This window comes from Musca autumnalis, unplaced genomic scaffold, assembly GCF_047663935.1.
Source record: "Musca autumnalis isolate F117 unplaced genomic scaffold, ASM4766393v1 scaffold_1, whole genome shotgun sequence".
NCBI classification, from domain to species: Eukaryota; Metazoa; Arthropoda; class Insecta; order Diptera; family Muscidae; genus Musca; species Musca autumnalis.
The window spans coordinates 4,683,792-4,707,945 of NW_027411644.1; the positions used below are offsets into that span (position 1 = coordinate 4,683,792).

At 34.8% G+C, this 24,154-nt stretch overlaps 1 protein-coding gene across 5 annotated transcripts in view; it reads left to right on the plus strand.

The window, feature by feature from the left end:
* The window catches only part of js (jiangshi), a 71,783-nt gene that overhangs the window by 23,817 nt on the left and 23,812 nt on the right, over positions 1–24,154 (plus strand). For all 5 annotated transcript variants that reach the window (XM_073961600.1, XM_073961560.1, XM_073961581.1 and 2 more), the window contains exon 3: positions 11,955–12,051. In XM_073961600.1, coding sequence (XP_073817701.1) covers positions 11,971–12,051 — 81 coding nt within the window. In that variant the 5' untranslated portion in view covers positions 11,955–11,970. The remainder of the gene's footprint in view (positions 1–11,954; positions 12,052–24,154) is intronic.

The window sequence follows — 24,154 nt, forward strand, 5'->3', positions numbered from 1 at the left end:
TCAACCGAAATGGCTGAAATTTTGCATTTAGTCTTCGTTGATGGTATAAAACTCCCCCCCCCCCAAAAAAAAAAATGTATCCCTACAGGTCCACGCCTTCATATAGCCCCATACATCCCACTTTTATGTATTTTGAAACTTAGCCACATTGTTTTACCGGTATTTAGTCTTCTTCATAAACGAAAGAAAACTAATTGTTCAGTTTTATTTCAATACAACTCGTGGTGGAGGGTATAACAAGTTCGGCCGAACCGAACTTAACTCCTTTCTTACTTGTTTTAAATGACTTGATGGGTATTTATACCCTCAGCCTTTAGGCTAAGGAGGGTATATACACTTTGATACGATGAAAATGTGCCTCATCGAAATAATGGTTTTAGACCCCAAGTATGTTTGGACGAAATGTGTTTCAGACAATTTGGAGTCGATCTAGCCATGTCCGTCCGTCTGTCTGTCTGTCTGTCTGTCTGTCCTGCTGGCTGGAGCGCACGATAACTCTCGAACGGATGAACCGATTCGGTTAAAATTTTGGCTTTCGTAATATTTTGCCCAAACTTAGTTTAAGTTCGAAGATGAGCTACATCGGTCCACTCCTTCCGGTACCTCCCTCACAAAAATCCGAAAATGTTCGGAAAGTTTGTGCGCACGATAACTCTTGAAGGAAGTGACCGATTTGGTCCATACTTTGTATAGCGTAAACTTTCTACCAGAGTAATATGAGGTTGCAATATGGTCTCAATAGGTCCATTCCTTCGGGTACCTCCCACACAAAATTTCGGAAAAGTTCAGTTTAGGGCCATCTCTCGAATCGCTTTGATTTCTGTTTTAGCAACTTGTATTCACTGCCCTCCATACGACGGTACAAGTTTCATCAGGGGCAAGTCCATACTTCCTGAGAAAATGGCATGAAACTTGCAAAAAAAACCCATATGACACCGTGTGAGGTGGTTGGAGCGAAAGATAACTCTCGAACGGATCTGCCGATTCGGTCCAAAATATGTCCTTAGTAATATTTTGTCCAAACATAGTTTAAGTTTGAACATAACTCATATCGGTCCACTCCTTCAGGTACCTCCCTCACAAAATTTCAAACATGTTCGGAAAAATTGTTCGTACGGTAACTCTTGAAGGGAGTGGCCAAATTGGTCTATACTTTACACATCCTAATATATCTACCAGATATAGATCAGGTTGAAATATGGGCTATATTTGTCCACTCCATCCGTTACCTCCCACACAAAATTTCGGATAAGTTCACTTTAAGACCTGATATCGAATCACTTTGATTTTTGTTCAAGCAACTTGCATTCGCTGCCTCAATTACGATGGCAAAAGTTTTTTTAGTGGCAAGTCCATACTTCTTGAGCAAACAGCCCGAAGAGTGTAAAAACCCCCTATGACACCATATGTTGTGGCTGGAGATCCACTTCCATAACGGTCAATGTCGATCCATTCCTTTTAGTATCTCCTCCGCAAAACTTTTGATCTTTAATCCTAATCAACATTTTCGTCGGTTCAAACGCCCAAAATTTTTAAAACCCCCTAAATACATACGTATTTTGGGAAAAATTTGTTTCAATATACACAGGCTGAGGGTATATCTCTGTCGGCAAAGCCGACTGATACTTTTTTACTTGTTTTAATAATGCTTTACTATTATTTATCTTTTACTAATCCTCTTAATTTCAACATATTATATGGATGATGGTTGAAGTTTGTTCAATGTTCATAATTCACAAAAAAGAAAAATTGAGGAAGATGGTATCATCATTTGATTGACTGTCTGATTGACTACGTCTTGGCTATCAAATAATCGTGGGTGTTGTTAGGTTATCATAAATCAGGTACACACCTTCATAAATGAAACAGCAAAATCAGAATAATGGATAATAAGGTCACATTTGAGGTAAACAAAAATATTTGGACATAATTCAAAGCTCATCTTCAACGTTTTTGGAGAAAACAGGTCGTTGAACTCCAAGTTTTTTTTGTTATTTTGTGATTCGTATCTTTGTTTTGAATATTCATCCAGTTCACTGAACTAATTATTTCAATTGTTATTAGACTCCATACATTTGCTCTGTCATTAGGAAATGACATATTTGGTATGAAATCAAACATACATACATTCCTTAATATGGATAAAACACATTCAACGATATTTGGATCAAATATGAAATGTAGGTTGAAAATGGTAACGATGTTTTTTTTCTCAAATTCAAAATTCTTCATTCATTATTTACTTAAAACAAAGACGTTCAAAGATAATAACATGTTTTGTGTAAATAACATATGTATGTAAGTTGAACATTGTCATACGAGGTGTTGAAAAGCCAAAGCAATAACTTTAACCAAAATATACCTATAGTAACATGTTATGGGCCCATTCAACAAATCTCCGCTAGCCAAATATTTGATACACGATTTCCCTCTTTAACATATTTTATAGTCATTTTTATTTGATTGTATTTTTATGAAGACAACAACAATGTTCAACAGATTCAGCAGATAGCAGCTTAACAAAGGGAAATTAATAACAGTGCTATCGGATTTGGAAAATCTGCGAAACATTTGTTTATCTCGGTTGCTTCTACTTCTTCTCTAGAATGCAAAACAATTGAAAATACATGCAGCAGCAGCAACAACAACAATGCCACCAAAGTTTTCTAATCTTCTTGGCAAAATCATCACCATCATTGTCGTCATCATCATCATCATTGCTGTTGTTGTTGATTGCACTGACATGCCACTCAGACTGACAAACAGACAGAAGTATTTCAAGTTTGAAATAAATAACTCTGCCTTGATGTTCCATTGTATTGACAATGCAAAATAGACGATGGGAAATTTCAGTTACTATGTTGTGGTATAAAACTAACAGAAGAAACTTTAGACGTTGACTGGTATTAATTAAATTAATCATGTTCTACAAAAGCCAGTCAAACACACACATATAAAGAACAATGTTCTCAAAAAACAAAAGAGGTAAAAGATAAATTTTGTACAATGTTGCTAAATAATGTTCTGTCTACAAAAAATGACAGTTACCGTCATTTGCAACATGCTAAAAGTTTAAAGGCGTATACAAATTGCAGTTATTTTTATATTTTACTTTAGTATTTCAATTTCAAAAAAGTTATATAAATCCTCTAAATTAAAAAAACCTCCATGAAAAAAACTTCGGATACCAGAACTGTCTCCAAAGCTGGTTTTCCTACCAGTCATTATTAATTCGTTTGACTACTCGTAAGCTAATTGAAATTTTTTAGTTGTATGAAGTCCGTAGACTTTCCATGTTCTCTTATATCTTATTTAGGAAAAAATATAAATAGTTATGCGCGAGAAATCGGAGAAATTGCTTTGAAAAGGGTTGACTAGTCCGACTGAGATATGAGTACCTTTTTTTCTTTCTTTTTTATACCCTCAGCATTTATGCTAACGAGGGTATATCAGGAAAATGTTTACAATCGTCTTTTCCGAAAAGTCTCAAGGGATTCGCGAAAAATCAAATTTGTTAAATAATTTCACGTATTTTCAAACATATTTTTGAAACAATACACACACAGAAAAAATGCCTCTCTAACATACATATGTCCCAAACATATTTTGCATTAAACATATATTTGTTTGCAAGCAGTCCCAAACATAACATATGTTTGGGTCCTGCAAACAAATATATGTTTGGGTACAAACAAATTATATGCCAAAAAGAAAAAAAAACACATGCACCAGTGGGCGCTTGATGAGAGCAAGGGATCGTAAATTTCAATGTAAAACACAATGAAATGTATGCTCACTTGTTCTCAATAAGCGCTACATAAAAAATTCCAAAGAAATACATAACAGACTTTAATAAAAGAAAAACGGAATGAAATAATTTATAAAAAGTTACACTTTTAAAAAGAAATATATATAGAGAAACATCGATGAACGCTTTTCCTTAGTTGTGAAATAAAACACATTTTCCTCAAAGTTGAAATCATCAGTGGGAAATCGGCATCTGGAATTAAATGATTATAAATGTAATAAATAGGTACATCCATATTTCAAACATACATATGTATGTATGTATATGAAAAATGTATTGATGTAATTACCAATATAAATGCGATTTATCCCTTGTCCAATAAAATATTTCCATTCACCATTTTGATTCAATTATAAAATGTTCAATTATAAAATGTATTGGGCATTTAATTTACTAAAAAGCACCATTTCATTAAGAAAACACAAAACACTGATTTATCCACTCACATTACCGTCTTTACTCAACGATTTTATTTAGACAACTAAAAAAAAGGACAACATAATTATTTTTTTTCTTTCTCTCTTCGCTTGCTACTTTGGTTAACAACAACAAAGCACGAAACACACGTGTTTGACCAAAGCTTCTGCGTCTCCTATTACACCATACACACAGCTCCTTGTTATAAAACAGCATTCCACATCCGCGAGAGCCCTGTTTTTACTCTCTTTGACAAAAATCCTCTCTCCACCCATAAAAAATATGTTCTAACATCAAAAATATGTTGGTACCCAAATAGTGTGTCCAAAAAACCGGTTTTTGAAACAAAACGGTTTCCGGTTAACCGAAATTTTCGCTTTTTTGAAAAACCGGTTTTCGGTTATTAAAATTTTCAAAAACCGGTTAACCGGTTTAAACCGGTTTTTTTAATAACTATAAAATTGATTATATTTCATAAAAATTTTATTAAAAATTGGCGGAAAGGGGTAAATTAACGACTTTGTTATATAATTATATCATTAAATCCATGATATCTGACATTCAACCTTGAGATTGGGACAGCAATATTAAGATTGAATTGATTGATTGTGCTTTAAGAATAGTATAAACTGTTACTAATATAAAATTATGTACCAAAAGAACTAAATTTACAATTTACGTCGTCTTACTTTGTAAGCTTCATATTATTGTGAAATGTCTGAATCAAACATAAATTTTATTATCATTATATTTTATTTATAACCTGACATTCGGCCAAAGATCGTACTAATTACAGTCAAACTTCTCTATAACGTAGATCTTGGGGACGAAAATTAATATGTTTTAAAGCACCTTCTAGATAAATGGATGATTTTTCTTTGAGAATTTTTATTTTTCGTCTAAAGAAGGGAATTTTGTCCTTCGACTATATCGTCATCAGAAAATCGCTCTTTGAATAATGAAAATATTGGACTAAATATTCGTTTTAAATTGTAATTACAACAATACCCTCTCTGAATATTATTTAATTTTTAGGACACTGTCAAAAAGGAATACTCGTGCCCTCAGAGAGAGCTTTTCTCCACTCACACATATTAAAGCTCCCTGAAGTATGCAACAAAAATAACCTGCCGAAAGCTGCTTTAAGACTATTTTATACAAAATACTTTTCACTTTTAAACACATTTGGCATCTAGAAATTTGCCGTATTTTATGTTATTTGAGTTTATTTTATTTTCAAGAGTAAAATTTTAATGAAATATTGAAAATATTCCAATTTTTAAAAAACCGGTTAACCGACACATGTAACCGGTTTTTTCGGTTAACCGAAAATGACGATTTTGATGAAAACCGGTTTCGGTTTTTAACGAAAAACCGGGTAACCGGTTAACCGGTTTCGGTTTTGGACACCCTATACCCAAACAAATAAAATTGAGATATGTTACAAAATGTTGCAAATATATATTTATTTGGACACAAACAAATTATGTTTGGATCCAAACATATATTTATTTGCAACCAGTCCCAAACTAATATTTGTTTGGATCCAAACATATTTCTAACATATATTTTTCTGCGTTTAGCGCCTATACTTACAAAAAATATATAAAAAATTATAACAGCATCCAGACATTGTGAGGAATAAAATGAAACCTAAGTCGTGAAGGTTGGAGCTATAGTATTCATTTTATTTGCAAAAATACGAAGAAAATATGACGAAAAAAATAAAAATAATACTCTAATATTAATTGTTTATGATTTTAAACGAAAAGTTGAAGAAAAAAATGTTCGAGTTCTTCGTCAAAATTTGTACGGAATAATGAAGATATTCCGTTGCAACAAATTTTTCCCTTATAGTTTTCCTTTGGCGTATATTTTTAGAACATAATATTAAATCACAAGGAATTCCAATTGTGGTATAACATTAAAATAATGTTATATTGAATATTGCAACATTTGAAACGCATATAAACCGCGTAATAGTGAAAATGACGCATCCGATTTCTCATCACAGCGATCTGGCAGGCTGAAGCGCACGACAACTCTCGAACGGATCAACCGATTCGGTCCAAAATTTGGCGTTCGTAATATTTTGTCCAAACTTAGTTTAAGTTCGAAGATGGGTTATATCGGTCCATTCCTTCCGGTACCTCCCCCACAAAAGATACCGAACGATAACTCTGGAAGGAAGTAACCGATTTGGTCCATACTTTGTACATCGTGAAATTTCTACCAGACTTAGATGAGGTTCCAATTTGGACTCAATTGGTCCACTCCTTCGGGTACGTCCCACACAAAATGTCGGAAAAGTTCAGTTTAGGACCTGTTCAACGAATTTTTGTTGTAGCAACGTGTATTCACTGCCCCTTATATAACAGTACTAGCAAATGCCCGCTACTTCGTATGCGGAAAGGAAACGAAATATATATAAACAATATTTAATACGGGAATGGTGAATACTGGAGATTCTGTTGTACTAAGACCTATTTTTATTACCAATATTTTTTCGATTGTAGTCAGAATTTAAAAAAAAAATATATGCCGTATAGCATCCTTACACAGCTACCATATTTTTTATTGCGAATTTCCAAAACTACGTATCATATTGCAAAACCAGGAGTTACCCCTTCACTAACACAGCATTCCCTTCCAGTACGAATTTCCAAACACTTAACTTTATCTCACCCCTTCACAACAACAATCACGCACATTCACAATTCAAGGTTCTAGCTTTAGCGGTTTCGCCCAGAACCCGAATAGGTCCGTTAAATTTTCGGCATTCAAAATGGCCATAAAAATCCACGTTTTCGGATATCCCCATATAACGGCACCTCTCGACTAAGTGTATTTTAAAAGAAGAACAAATGTATATTGTCCAATTTTCTTTAAATTTGGACCTTGAATACTCAGAGGATATAAAAGTTTAATTTAAAAATCTCCAAATCAATCCACGTTTATTAGAAGAGGTATTTTGAAGATTTAGAGTATTTTGAAAATCTTCTGCACATTTTCCAACCGAAATTCGGAATTTGTGGCATGAAAGGTTAGAAAACTTCTTTACAAAAAATTGTACTTAATGTGCACGGGTATGTCAACCGTATACATCGGAAAATTTTTTGAAGGCATTTCAATTTAGGATTTGTTAATATCAGGGGGTAAATACCTTCTAGTTAACAAAATTGTCGCATTGGACCACGTTTTCAAATTTACATACCAAAGCTGTCAGAACAAAAACATTTTTTGAAAATATACTTCACGTTTGACTACTTAATTTCAGTACATTATTTATAAACTCCTTGGCGTTAACATCAAATCAATGGAACTATATTCAGTACAATTTTTCAAACTCAGAACTTTGTCTCAAATTTTAGAGCGATCTTCATAACAAATATTTTTCCATTTCGTATTTTTTGTACAAATAGCGTATTTCCAAATTATATAATCCCAGTTTTGTCCCAACACCCAACACCAAATTAAGTACCTTAATTATTTAAAATGGTTTTGGTACCAACATGTTACCCAACTTATCGTACACATAGGTAAACGTTTTAAAAATTACTTCCTTATATTCAACAAATATCCTAACCCCAATTCACTTTTCCAGTTTTACCAGTTCCCCTGAAACCCATTTGGGGACTATTTAGTACTTTTTGTATAAATAAGTACGAATTTTCAAAACCTCCTCCCTACCTCCACTCTAAACACCAATTGCTAATCTAATACCGAATTTCAAAATTCCAGTTCTACCCATTATAAAATCACAAATTGTACAAAATTCTATACCATATAGAAAATACCAAAAGGTACCAAATTTTGTACCATTTAGCACTTTTCGTACACGATTTCCAATGTAGTTCCATTTAGCACTTTTCCATAAGTACGAATTTCCAAAACTACCTCAATCCTACACTCCAACAATAATCTGTTCACGCAAATACAAATTATAGCGAATTTCGTACCATTTAGTACTACTTCGTGCACATTAGTACGATTTTCCAAAGCTACCTCCATATCTCAATTCTATATTCCAACAGTAATCTTAATTCCAAATTTCAGGATTCCAGCTCTTCAAATCCAAATCATACTAAACTCAGTACCATTTAGGACTTTTCGACCTTTGGTACACCTTTCTTACTCTTCATCAGTGACCCCCATTCCAAATTTCAGGATTCCGGCCCTATTCGTTATCACATATCCAAATTGTACTATATTTCGTACCATTTAGTATTTTTCGTATACTTTTAATTCGAATTTTCAAAAACCTTTCTTTTTTACTCTCCATCAGTGACCTTCCTTTCAAATTTCACCCAAATCCAAATTGTACTAAATTTAGTACCATTTAGTACTTTTCGTGCACTTATAGTTCAAGTTTCTAAAAACCTTTCTTTGTTACTCTCCATCAGTGACCCTCATTACAAATTTCAGGATTCCAGCTCCATCCGTTCACCCAAATCCAAATTGTACTAAATTTAGTACCATTTAGTACTTTTCGTATTTACAAAAACCTTTCATTGTTATTCTTCATCAGTGACCCTCATTCCAAATGTCTGTATTCCAGCTCAATCCGTTCACCCAAATCAAAATTGTACTAAATTTAGTACTTTTCGTACCCTTGTAATTCGAATTTCCAAAAACCTTTATTTTTTACTCTCCATCAGTGACCTTCATTCCAAATTTCAGGATTCCAGCTCTATTCGTTCACCCAAACCCAAATTGTACTAAATTTAGTACCATTTATTACTTTTCGTATATTATAGTTCGAATTTCAAAAACCTTTCATTTTTACTCTTCATCAGTGATCCTCATTCCAAATTTCAGGATTCCAGCTCTATCCGTTCACCCAAATCCGAATTGTACTAAATTTAGTACCATTTAGTACTTTTCGTGCACTTATGGTTCGAATTTCTAAAAATCTTTCTTTGCTATTCTCCATCAGTGACCCTCATTACAAATTTCAGGATTCCAGCTCAATCCGTTCACCCAAATCCAAATTGTACTAAATTTAGTACCATTTAGAACTTTCCGTGCACTTATAGTTCAAGTTTCCAAAAACCTTTCTTTGTTACTCTCCACCAGTGATCCTAATTTCAAATTTCAGGATTCTAGTGCCATCCGTTCACCCAAATCCAAATTGTACTAAATTTAGTACCCTTATAGTTCGAATTTACAAAAACTTTTCATTGTTACTCTTCATCAGTGACCCTCATTCCAAATGCCTGTCTTCCAGCTCTATCCGTCCACACAAATCAAAATTGTACTAAATTTAGTACCATTTAGTACTTTTCGTACCCTTACAGTTCGAATTTACAAAAACCTTTCATTGTTACTCTTCATCAGTGACCCTCATTCCAAATGTCTGTATTCCAGCTCAATCCGTCCACTCAAATCCGAATTGTACTAAATTTAGTACCATTTAGTACTTTTCGTGCACTTATGGTTCGAATTTCTAAAAACCTTTCTTTGCTACTCTCCATCAGTGACCCTCATTACAAATTTCAGGATTCCAGCTCAATCCATTCACCCAAATCCAAATTGTACTAAATTTAGTACCATTTAGTACTTTTCGTACCCTTGTAATTCGAATTTCCAAAAACCTTTCATTTTTACTCTTCATCAGAGATCCTCATTCCAAATTTCAGGATTCCAGCTCTATCCGTTCACCCAAATCCGAATTGTACTAAATTTAGTACCATTTAGTACTTTTCGTGCACTTATGGTTCGAATTTCCAAAAACCTTTCTTTGTTACTCTCCACCAGTGACCCTAATTTCAAATTTCAGGATTCTAGCTCCATCCGTTCACCGAAATCCGAGTTGTACTAAATTTAGTACCATTTAGTACTTTTCGTACCCTTTTAGTTCGAATTTACAAAAACCTTTCATTGTTACTCTTCATCAGTGACCCTCGTTCCAAATGTCATTATTCCAGCTCAATCCGTTCACCCAAATCAAAATTGTACTAAATTTAGTACCATTTAGTACTTTTCGTACCCTTGTAGTTCGAATTTCCAAAAACCCTTTGGTACATCTTTCTAGCTCTCAATCAGTTACCCTCATTCCAAATTTCAGAATTCTAGCTCTTACCGTTTGCCTAATACAGAGGGTACCATATTTAGTACCTTTTAGTACTTTTCGTACACTTCTAGGTCGAATTTCCAAAAACCCAGCCTTATCTCACCCCTACGCACCAACAGCAACCTACACCCAAAATTTCAACTTTCTAGCTTCAGCGGTTTCGTCTGGGCGCTGATGAATCAGTCAGTCAATCAGTCAGTCAGTCAGTCAGTCACTCACCTCACTACTCTTTTATATATATAGATAAGTTTCATCAGGGGCAAGTCCATACTTCCTGAGAAAATAGTCTGAAAGGTACCAAAAGCCCCTGTGACACCGTGTGTAGTGGTTGGAGCGCAAGATAACTCTCGAACGGATCTGCCGATTCGGTCCACAATTTGGTCTTCGTAATATTTTGTGCAAACTTAGTTTAAGTTCGAAGATAAGCCATATCGGTCCACTCCTTCTGTTACCTCCCCCACAAAAGTCCAAAAATGTTCGGAAAATGTTCAATAACTCTTGATGGGAGTGACCGATTTGGTCCATACTTTACACATCCTAAAATATCTACCAGACATGGATCAGGTTCCAATATGGACTATATTTGTCCAATCCTTCCGGTCCCTCCCACAAAAAATTTTGGATAAATTCACTCTAAGACCTCCTCTCGAATCACGTTGATTTTTGTTGAAGCAACTTGCATTCGCTGCCTCAATTACGGCAGTAAAAGTTTTTTCAGGGGCAAGTCCATACTTCTTGACAAAACATCCCGAAAGTTGTAAGAAACCCATATGTAGTGGCTGGAGGACTCGAACCGAATACTGCGTTCGTCCACACTTTGGATATTGTAATATTTCTTCGAATATTAGACGAAATTCGAAGGTGGTGCTTATAGATCCACTCTTTCATGTACCTCCCCCACAAAACTTAAAAAATGTCACTAAAATGGTACACACTATATCTGTTCAACGAAGCAACCGATTTGATCCAAACTTTGGGTCTAGACGAAAGTTTCAATTCACACAGACTGAGGGTATATCTCTCACGGTGCGCCTGAACTAACTTTAAATGAAAACCGCTTACACCTGAAAAGTTTTTGCGGATTCTGAAACAGCAATGTTCATAGATGAGAAAAATCCAAAACTAAGAAAAAATCGCTGGAGGGATTTTTAAATAAATCGCAGTGAAAGTTCAAATTTTTTTTCGCGAAACCTTAAGTCCTATCGAAATGAGGCTAAAGAAAATGTTAATCCTTTATGATTTGTTCCTAGTTTTACGATTTTTGAGATACAGTAGTGCAGGACACATTTTGTAGGTTTTTTTGTATTCATGATTTTGCTTGAAAACGGTAAGTCTTATCGAATCTCTACAATATAGTTCTCTACAAACTGTAAAAATGCCAATCCTCTGAAATGTCATTGTCGTTATCAATTAAGTGGCTAAATTATTTAATTGTGCAATTGCTACATTTCAGAAAAATTCATTTTTATTGCTTTTTTAATTAATTGCTTTATAAATCATAATAAGTAAACACATTTAACACTTTGGACACTACTCAATCATTGTATAACCTTTCGGCATTTTGCAAACATTACAAAACCAATCGAATAGCCATTTATTTATCACCGTATATTTGAATGAAATTGATTTGTTTTTGTGTTTTACATTTTTTTTCAGCTTAACAACGGAAACGATGTCCAACCGTAACTGGTTCGTGTCAACGGTTGTGCTGTCGCTACTGTTGTCTTATCGGAATTTCTTCATAAATGCCCAGGTGAGTAAACGAAAAAGAAGGCGCTAAGACAAAAACAAACACGCTTCAAAAAGCTATTAATTTGATTATAATTTTAAGTAGCTGTGGATTGAATAAAAAAAGAAGAATTTCTAAAGAAATTATCTGTGAAAAGAAGTCTTGCATGATAATTATTTTGATTATTGTGGTTAATGACCACCACGATGATTCAATATTCTTATAAACATCATCTTCATTATCGGCAATATGGCAATAGTTTGCATGACAATAGTTAGGCGTTAGGTGACTAATACTATAATAAATGCAATGTCTACAACGATTCGATTTAGGCGCCATTAAATTAAATATTTCTTGAATATCTTAGGAATTTTTCCTAAACCTTAAATTATAATCAACAGCATCATTGTTTTTAATTAAAAATTAATTATAGAGTGGGATTTATCAATTATAATTAGTACCAAGTTAATCGACATGCAACATATATTAAATAAAATTTTAGTGGAATTTACGATTGTTATTTGACTAACTTTGTTTTAAAGAAAAAGGGTGTTTCAAATACAATTACCTAAGGTGATTTCCTCACCCCCATAAAACTGATCGATTCACAAACGAGTATGATTTTTGAAATTGTTCAAATTCTAGACGACTCATAAAACACACTATTGCTACAATACCCTTTATTTTACCATTCCCCCGTCCTTTGATGTTCATTATTATTTGTTAGATATGTACTTTTCTTCTATAGAATGTCTCTCAATTAATTATTATCATTTTTGCCATAAGCATCGCTAAAAAATCTTACTCTACCCATATTTCTTTATTAATATTCAATTATTTCACTTGACGACGGAACAAAAGACGAACATCACAATGTTTAAACAAATTGCATTGTTATGCTAAATAACAGGAAAAATATGCTAAGCATGGCACAGGCTAACACGTAAATACATAAACTACATTCCTACCCACTTTTTCGATTACATCGCAGCATCTTTAAATAATAATTGTTGGAATATAATTACTTACTTTAATTGTATTTGTCGTGCCCACTTGAAAATTGCGGAAAATCTCAAATCCAAACGATCTGAAATTGTGTTGTTAGTTTTGTTCTGTGTGAAAACGTGATGTTCTGATGTTATAATAAAATCACGTTTCCATTCTATCACTTCATCATCTCGCAAATCGATCTTGTCATTAAGACATGGTCTGTCAGGCACTACGAAATCATAAGGAAAGGGTAGTTAGTTGTTGCGCATTTCAATAAAAATTATTTATCAACCACCCTGCCAATTGATCAAACGACGAACTTAATTATATAGCCCTGCCACGATATTCATTCAATAAGAAACAAAAACAAACAACGACCGTATTGAACTTGTTCCTGAGTTTCTACACAAATCGGTTGCCAATAGCGTGCCACCATATCGATAGCAGCGACATCAGTGAAATTCCATAGGCAAAGGTGAATATGTCATGTGGTAGAAGATATTTATCGTTTTCCACAAATAAATTAGAGAAAAATATTACTTCTGGGTTTTAATTAGTTTACAAAAAAAATGTGACAAACGATGTTATTGCAATCACGACCCAAAACAGATTTCGGCAAATGACACTGTGAACCGGAATTATTGGGGGGTGGAAAAATCCTAGTGGAGATGAAAGCCCTTGGTGAGTATATACAGAACCCCGAAGGACAGATTCGCCGTGAGTCGAACTTTCGCGATATGGCGTGATGAATATTTGGCTGGAGACCCTAAAAGCCATCTGGAATCAGCGTTATATCTTTGTTCGCTGTTGTTTAAGCTTATATTTAAGATGACATGTCTTCAGTCAAATCAAATGAGGATTTTTTCGTAGAACATTTCGATCTTCTAACTCGCTTCCTTCAATGTCCTTTTCGTCCTTTATTTCAAGAACCGCAATAAAAGTGGCACAAGATGACATTTTTCAGCTTCGGAATATTCTACAAAAATGTCGCTCGGAAGATTTTAGGTACGGTTCCCAAAGACATAAAATCGATAAAATCATGTTTAAGCGGTCGTTTTTCACTTTTACCCGAATCTTGCTCAGACAGCCCTATATCTATTTATTTCAATACATTATTGTTAACCTATTGATGATCTAGAATTCTCGGAGGCATTAAAACAGTTGTATCTTGTTTTGCTAAGCACGTTAATTTCATTATTTTTTGGAATAAATATCCGGATATCCGAATTATGGAACCGGTTATTTTGATATTAAAACCGAATTTTTATCCGGTTTTTATGAACCGAATAACCGTATATGTATATCATTAGAAAGCTATTAAAATTGTCCAATAGATATGAGTAATATGCATTAGACGTTTTAAGCGGTTATGGTGCTGGAACAAAAAACCGTATTTTTGAACCGTTTCTTAACGTTTGTGAGGATACATTTCTGTGCGTGAAAAAATTATGATAATGACCTGGGGGGTGGAAAATTCTTTTTGGAGGTGAAAGCCCTTGGTGTGGACATACAGAACCCTGAAGGGCAGATCCGCCGTGAGTCGAACCTTTGTGTTATGGCGGGTTGAATTCTGGGATGGTGACCCATTATTGCAAGCGTAAAAAGTTACGTAACTGAATTTCAAGTGGGTTTAGGGTGCTACTGGGACAGTATGTGCTAAGTCAAATCGTTTTAAGACGATTTCTGCAGAACATTTACTGTCTTACTCTTATCCTGCTCTTTTTGTTGAAGAAGGTATAAAAATATACTTTAAAGAAAAGGAAAGATACAATTTCAGGGTTAAAATATTAAAACAAAAAAATCCTCAGCCGATTTGGCTAGGGCATATCACGAAAATAATCTTACGCCGACATAGCACATACTGTCCCAGTAGCACCTTAAACCCACTTGAAATTCAGTTACGTAACTTTTTACGCTTTTTCTGTATGTCCAAACCAAGGGATTTCACCTCCAAAAAGAATTTTCCACCCCCAGGTCATTATCATAATTTTTTCACGCACAGAAATGTATCCTCACAAACGTTAAGAAACGGTTCAAAAATACGGGTTTTTTGTTCCAGCACCATAACCGCTTAAACCGTGGAATGCAATATACTCATATCTATTGGACAATTTTAATAGCTTTCTAATGATATACATATACGGTTATTCGGTTCATAAAAACCGGATAAAAATTCGGTTTTAATATCAAAATAACCGGTTCCATAATTCGGATATCCGGATATTTATTCCAAAAAATAATGAAATTAACGTGCTTAGCAAAACAAGATACAACTGTTTTAATGCCTCCGAGAATTCTAGATCATCAATAGGTTAACAATAATGTATTGAAATAAATAGATATAGGGCTGTCTGAGCAAGATTCGGGTAAAAGTGAAAAACGACCGCTTAAACATGATTTTATCGATTTTATGTCTTTGGGAACCGTACCTAAAATCTTCCGAGCGACATTTTTGTAGAATATTCCGAAGCGAAAGGACATTGAAGGAAGCGAGTTAGAAGATCGAAATGTTCTACGAAAAATCCTCATTTGATTTGACTGAAGACATGTCATCTTAAATATAAGCTTAAACAACAGCGAACAAAGATATAACGCTGATTCCAGATGGCTTTTAGGGTCTCCAGCAAAATATTCATCACGCCATATCGCGAAAGTTCGACTCACGGCGAATCTGTCCTTCGGGGTTCTGTATATACTCACCAAGGGCTTTCATCTCCAATAAGAATTTTCCACCCCCCAGACTTTGAGCTCCATTTTGTTGCACAGTGTGATAAGAAAACATTTAATTTTCAAGCCGATTGCCTGACTTCTCCTAAAATGTTATAATTATGTTTTTTTTTATATCTAAGGATAATTTCTAATATTATATGCAACGATTAGCCATACCCACTTGTCAATGATGGATGAAACTCGTTGTAGACACCATAAAGATTCCTGAATAATCTCAGTAGTATGAGAAACCCATATAGGTTATTTTTCAGGTACTGAACTAATTTGAATCCATGTAATTTAAATTACTCGTATTTCCGATTCAATTTTTATATCCTACACAACAATGTGTAGAGTGTGTTATAAGTATGTTTTCCCAAAACACCATTTAACACCTCGTAATATTGGTCCTAGGCCTGCCTATCTTTTGGTATACCGATGTGTGTCCGCCGTCCGTCTTTCCATACTAATAAATTACAATCAAACTCATCTTGCAATTAGGGACCGATTGCCACGAAATTTTCAGTAAAGTTGGGGTTCAAACCAGAATAGACACCTACTGTTTTTAGCGATTATCGTATAATGTATAGCCGGTGAAATGAACCGACCAAAAGCAAAATTTTGCCTGATGTTGACAAGACTACCAATATTGTTCCATAACATTGTGTGTCATTTTTTGAGTCATGATTTATTAACCATATTCTGATTCCGCAGCGTGATAGAAGACCAAAACAAAGAAGACACGTGTCCCGGCGATTTTTCCTATCAATTCAACTTTTGCGGTTATGGGCCCACAAAGGCCTCAGGCATTGATGTCAAAAGGGATCATTTATGTGGCTCATTTCTTCTAAATTGCTGAGAGAATTTGGGTTTACTCGTGGAAGCAAAGTTGTAGCTCTCGTCATAGAGAAAAATAATTGTGAACACATGAAATCTATTTAACTTCATCCTCAAGGTCAAAATCGTTAAGGTCAAATTTCCCTTATAATTTTTTTCTCGGATTTTAGGCTACAAAATGAACCTTAGGTCTCAATAAACAACTTTCTTGAACATACAAAGTCTGTAGAAACGGTTCTTAATGCCCAAATCAGCAATACAATTGCGATTTTTATCCTCTTTTTTGGTTTCTGCTCCATATATGCTAAACCGTTGAAAATTCAAGAAAAGAATTAACCACATTAATGTAGCAAAAATATCAGTCTATGAACGCTCCTTATTGGCGAAAATAGCGAAAAACTTTTGAAAATATTTGATTTTTATACTTTTTTCTCCGATTCTGGTCCACAGGTAGCGAGCCGCCCAAAAATTAAGAGTACAACCAACTACAAAAATGTACCTAAGATCTCAATAAACAACTTCCTAGTACATATTAATATTCTACGAACGGTCCTTCAAGCTCAAAATTCGATCATTTTAAATCATTCTTTCCTGTTCAGGTCCGTAAATAACAAACCTTTCAAATTTCCTTGAGTTTTGAAGAGTTAGCTATTTCCAGACCTGAGCAGGAGGAAGCGTTAAAAATAATTCAGCTTAATAGTCCGGTCAAAATAGACATTGAAATAGCAAAAATTCCCACAAAGCTGAATTTTGGTGGAGAGCTAGGGTTTGCCATTAGAAGCAACGTCCTAAAAGTCCCCATCGATCCCATGTGTGCAAAACAAAATATTCGGGGTCAAATTTTAAGGGTTTTTAGGTTTTCGGATTTATTTTTTGAAAACGGTTGATCTAATCAAAATGTGACTAAAGTAAATATTGTAGACAGAAAAATTATCTATAAGCTTGACCTTTATAATTTTTTTCCTAGAAGGAACCATTCTTGAGATATATCTGTTCTAAAAAACACATGATTTTTATGCACTTATAAGGGAAAAATGCAATTATTTAGACGAACGGCTAATATAAGCGAAGTAATCGGGTCTGTCCCCCCAAAAAATATATATTTTCTTGAAGAGCAAAATTATAGCTATCTTCTAAAAAAATTCCAACAAAATCGGAGCGTGTTTAGTAGAGTTATTCAATGTTAGAGTCATTTTATGCAAAAATAGCCCATTTAACCCACATGTATAATCGAAAGCCCAACGGGAACGACCCCAACGAAAACTCTCCGATTTTTTTCAAGTTCTGTCCGAATGTAGGGTCTGTTGCGCTGATTACGGAAATGTATAATTTTCAACGGTTGCAGATCCGGTTCACCGGTTATTCGACCCGAAAGGCCAAATTTAAAAACCGGGTTCGACCCGGTTCTACTGAACCGATTACCGCAAAATGGATATCGTTTGAAAGCTTACGGAAGTATCTAACACATAGCGTCGTTACTTTAACCGGTTCGTCTCAGAATGTACTTACGAGACTAATTTTTTATTTGACCTTTAGATCGCGATATCTCGAAAATGGTAAGTCTTTTTTAAGAATCATAAAGACCACTCTTGTAGACAATTATTGAATCTACAACTTTTGCTTTAGCTGGCTTTTGCTAAGTCTTACCGTTTTTGAAAAAAATTAAAAAAAAACTGAATAATGCCTCCAAAAATGACCTTTGACCCCCAATAACTTGTTTTGCACACGTGGGATCGATGGGGACTTTTAGGACGTTGCTTCTAATGGCCAACCCCAGCTCTCCACCAAAATTCAGCTTTGTGGGAATTTTTGCTATTTCCCCCTTATACGCATGTCTATTTTGACCGGACTATAAACAATCATTTCTAGAAACTTCATGTGTACAAAAATGTACCTAAGATTGTTCATTGTAATCTTAGGTCCATTTTTGCAGTTGACGGTATCCTTAAATATTGGACGGTTTGGTATCTATTGACCAGAATCTGAGAAAAAAAGTACAAAAATCGAATATTTTCAAAAGTTTTTCGCTATTTTCACCATTAAGGAGCGTTCAGAGACAGTTCGTATGTTCCGGAAAGTTGTGGCTAACTCTTTTTTTGAATTTTCAACGGCTTAGTACCTATGGAGCAGATACTGATAAAGGAGGATAAAAATCGCAATTGTATTGCTATTTTGGCCGCTAAGAACCGTTTCTACAGAAAGTTGTTTATTGAGACCTAAGATACATTTTTGCAGATGTTTGTTTGCTTCAATTCTGATAGGTTTAATATCTTTAGCCTAAAATCCGAGAAGAAATTATAGCGGAAAATTGGACCTTGACGATTTTGACCTTGAAGATGAAATTAAATGGATTTTATGTGTTCACAACTACAACTTATGTGCTACAATTCAAATTCTCAGCGGTGTAGAAGATATGAGCTTGATAAAATAACCTCTTTTGACATCAAGGCCTCAGGTCTTTGGGGGCCCATAACCGCGAAAGTGGAAGTGATAGGAAAAAAACGCCGGGACACGTGTCTTCTTATTTTTGGTCTTCTGTCACGCTGCGGTGTCAGAATATGATTAATAACTTTCTTGTTGCATAGTGTAATCATAATTGTACATAATTACGCCAGAGGTTCCATAGAAGATCCACTAGACCAAATATGTCTTTTTGTAAGTAAAGGTTCAAAAGTGTATGAAAAACAAGTAAAAAAGTGTCTGTCGGCTTTAGGATGTGTAAAGTATAGACTAATTCGGCCACTCCCTTCAAAAGTTACCGTACGAACAATTTTTCCGAACATTTTTGAAGTTTTGTGAGGGAGGTACCTGAGGGAGTAGACCGATATGGCTTATCTTCAAACTTAAACTATGTTTGGACAACATATTACTAAGGCCAAATTTTGGACCGAATCGGCAGATCCGTTCGAGAGTTATCTTGCGCTCCATCCACCTCACACGGTTTCATAGGGGTTGTTTGCAACTTTCAGGCTATTTTCTCAGGAAGTACGGACTTGCCCCTGATGAAACTTGTACCGTCGTATGGAGAACAGTGAATACAAGTTGCTAAAACAAAAATCAAAGCGATTCGAGATATGGCCCTAAACTGAACTTTTCCGAAATTGTGTGTTGGAAGTACCCGAAGGAGTGGACCGATTTGGTCCATACCTTTTTTAAGTCTGGTACACATTTCACTATGAGCAAAGTATGGAGCAAATCGGTTACTCCCTTCGAGAGTTATCGTGCACACAAATTTTCCTAACATTTTCGAACTTTTGTGGGGGAGGTACCGGAAGGAGTGGACCGATATAGCCCATCTTCGAACTTAAACTAAGTTTGGGCAAAATATTACGAAAGCCAAAATTTGAACGGAATCGGTTTATCCGTTCGAGAGTTATAGTGCGCTCCAGCCAGACGGACGGACATTGCTCAATCGACTCGACTTGTCTAAAACACATGTCGTCCAAAAATACTTGGGGTCTAAACCCGTTATTTCGATGAGGCACATTTTGCCCGTATGAAAGTGCATATGGCGAAAAACAAAAATTTTTTACAATCGATGAATCCGAGTTTCACCCTTTCAGAATTCGCGAACTGTTAACATATTCTATATAGTATGATATATATTCTTTACACTGAAGTGTTTTAGGAGGAATCTCATAAGGTCGAACATTACAATTAATTTACGTGGAAGCTGTGTTGGCATCAATGTAGAAAAATAGGTAAAAATGGGTTGAAGCCAACAAGTTTTTTTATGCTCCCTTCCGATTTTAGGCTTAACCTTACATTTTATAGACATATGCCCAAAGAAAGACTCAAAGAATACTTCATGGGCAATATGATACTAGTGTATCATTTTTCGATATATCCACTGCATCCACCTAAAATTGATGCTGACATTTTGAAGCCGGAATTTCGGGGTTTTTTGAATTGTTTTAATAATTCGGACGCGCAACAAGATAATATTCAAAACTCACATTAGGATTATAAAACTCGTGATTCTACGTCGTTTAATGCATATCTCATGAGTGTGCTCCTTACAGCATCCTAGTAATAGAAGTCTTAAAGCCAATATTTGATGCGTGATTTTTTTTTTAAAAAACCTATTTTTTGCGTTTAAAATTTACAAGTGCCATTCAATTTCCTTTGTACCCCGCGTGAATTTAGTTTTTTTACGCGACGGATCTAATGAGACCTTCCGCGATCGAATCCATCCACTAAAACCGCGGATATAGATACCCTGAAAATAGGAAAAGCAGCAAAAAATTATTTCGACGAATCCGCGTACTAAACCGCGATTTTCTTGAAATTTTTTTACGTAAATGGAATCCTTTATACGCGATTATAATATTTGCGAAAACGCGTGTCATAAATTACAGAGATTCGCGTGTAATATGGGTTTTTCACCAAAAATAGAATGTGGAGGCACATCCGCGGTTCTTGAAGAATCTAATTAAAATTGGTATATTTGGACGTATTTTTGATAGGCGCTGACGAAACCGGATGCGCATCAAAATCGTATGCACATTGCGCGACTTTTACCAACGTTAAGGTTTTTTGCAGTGTATGATGCAACTGGTGGCACACAATGGCCCCTGAGTGAAACATCGAAATATGCATAAATTTTGACAGAGATTGATTCGCTGTATCCAAAAACGGATGCGCATCAACCGACTTTAACTAATTCGCGAATAACAGGCTTTATAATTATAATATTATTTGAATGATTGTAATTTCAATATTACTCTTAATTTCCTACCCTTATAAGTTATCACAGTAATCAGTTAAACTCTCGCGATGGTAAACCATAGTTTTTGATGAAGTTTTAACAGTATACATTCATTATTCTATGGGATTTTAGCAAAATAGTTGGAGAACTCCCAAATATTTTTTTCTAATTTTTAGAATCAAACCAACAAAATATTTGCAACAATATTTTCCAACAATAAGTTTTTCTCTTTTGTTGTTGTTATAATATGCAATTTATGTACCCAATCTCTATAAATTTGGTATCATATTTTTCTACGCATTGTCTAGATTCCGCATATATTCTTTAATTTATTTTTTGAGGGTTTGTACGGATTCTGGGACAGTATAATTTGGATTTACTTCAAAATTTTTTTATTATTTGTTGACTTCCCGCTAAAATAATAATAAATTTAATAACTATTTAAACATCTACGAATAGATATGGACTGCTGTTAACGATTTATGCATACATTTTCTCATAACAACAAAAAAGATATTTTTAAATATTTTTTCTTTATATGAGAATAAAAACCGCTATAACTTTTGCGCGCTTTGGCCAATTTCGTGAACGCGAGCAGATTTGAAACCGGATTTTTTGCCTTTACCTCTGTACCAAAAATCGTAGATGTGCTCGTAAAAAAAATTTTTAATTTTTTTTAAATGGAATTGTTAGCATAAATGCTGAGGGTATAAAAAATTATTTAAGGGCGAGGGTGTTGGCCTCATAAAAAGACTCTGCGTGCGCCCCTGGTAATAACCCAATATCGCTTAAAACAGGAGTACCTTTGTTAAAAATTTGAGCTTTTAATGCACTTAAACGAAATGTTGAACTTTTATGAGCGAGGTATCCGAATAGGTACTCCAATATAGACCCTCCTGGAGTTTGACGCATATTTGGAAGAAATGTAACGATTTAATTGGTGCCGACCGGGTCTTTTACAGCTGTTGGTCCGTTATATCAGGAAGTATGGACTTTAACCAGCCAGACAGACGAACAGCCGTAAATCGAATTCAAATTGTCTGAAACTAATTTCGTACAAACATATGTACATATGTATGTGGAATCTAAGACCATTATTTCGAAACCTGTGGCGTACGTCAAAAATCCTTAAACGGTGTTTGCATTAGAGCTTTTTGCCAGGTTAACCTTCCTTATGAGGATTTATTTGGCGTTTGTGCTATCAAATTGACATTTGAAACCCAGATTGTTTATTAAATCCGGTTAAATGCAAACGCACTATTTGCCTAAAAGATGAGGATATAAAATGGCACACGGTGCATCTTGTTTGTTTCGTAAGTTATTTATTGTATTTAACTAACTTTAAATGAAAAGTGCTTACATCTGGGAAGTTTTTGCGGATTCTGAAGGATCAATGTTCATAGATGAGAAAAAGGGAGGGATTTTTAAATAAATAGAGGTCAAAGGTTATATTTTTAGGGTTTTTAAGGTTTTCACGATTTTGCTTGAAAACGGCAAGTTCTATCGAAATGGGACTAAAGAAAATGCTATAGCTGTGGAAATTCACTAGAAGATTGACTTTTACGATTTTTTCCTAGGTTTTACCATTTCTGAGATATAGAAGTTCAAATTGGGACATCCGGTTCAAAAGATTTTGAGCGCACCAGCCACTAGACATGGTAGCTACAGGGGGTTCTAACAGCTTTCGGGCCATTTTCTAAGGGAGTATGGACATGCCCCTGAAAAAGCTTTTACCGTCGTAATAATGGCTGCTCGGACAAACCGTTGCAAAAACTCTAAAAGATTGGAAAGCAGGTCCTAAACTGCACTGATACGAAAAATGTTAAAATTTGGTGTGAGAGGTACCCGAAGAAGTGGATACAGTCCATATTCGAATCTGAACTATGATGTCTGGTAGAAATATTACAATGTGTAAAGTATGGACTCTCTTTGAGAGTTTTCACGTGCACCAGTTTAGTAAAAAAATTTTGAATCCTTTGTGGTAGGGCTTTAGAAATCGGTTTAAGTTCTTTTACCGAATCGAACAAAGAGACTGGATTTTATTGGGGGAATTATTCGCTACATACATATGGTACTGGAGTGTTATTTTTTAAGTTATATTCCTTATATGCACTTTGGTACGGCCAAAAACGTTTCTTACAGAAATAATGGGTAGACCTTACATGTGTCGGTCCCTTTGGGTCACACAATAACTCTCGAGCGATTTGGTCAAAACTTTGCACATCAATTGACAATATATATATTTATATTGTTTAGTAAAAGTTTCCCAACCATTAACCATACGTTGACGGAATTTTGGGGACATTTAGCAATAGATGTAGGTCATTAATAGTAGCAATGACCTTTTGATAGATGTGAATGTCCTTTAAAGTTTCTGCACATTCTATCACATTTCTTACAGTTATGATAACCAAAAGATTACCTTCAATATCAGACCTCGTTTAACAACACCTGCCGCAATGACTCGGAATTATTCATGAACCTTCAGCTTAGTGCGTGAAGTACCCAATTATTTCGAATCAACAAAACAAGCACAATTTTGCGGTTGCGTGGTAATGCACTTTACAATCACTGCTTTTGTTGTTGTTTTCAATTTGCTTTTGTAATGTGGCAAATGAGAAAAACCCTTAATTACCGACAGATACAATTTGTGGCAATTTTATGCAAATCTTGAGTCAACAGAATTTTTCCAAGTATCCACAAAGCAAACACTTCTGTGGAGGAGCAGTAAATGTAGCCCAAAAGTGTTCGGGTGTGTGTGTGGGTAGATATTTAGTTAACATTTACATGGGTAGAACACATAATTGTGTGGGCATTATGCTAAATATGGGTTATTCCATGATAAAAGTAGGATACATAAAGACATATAGATATAAATAAAAT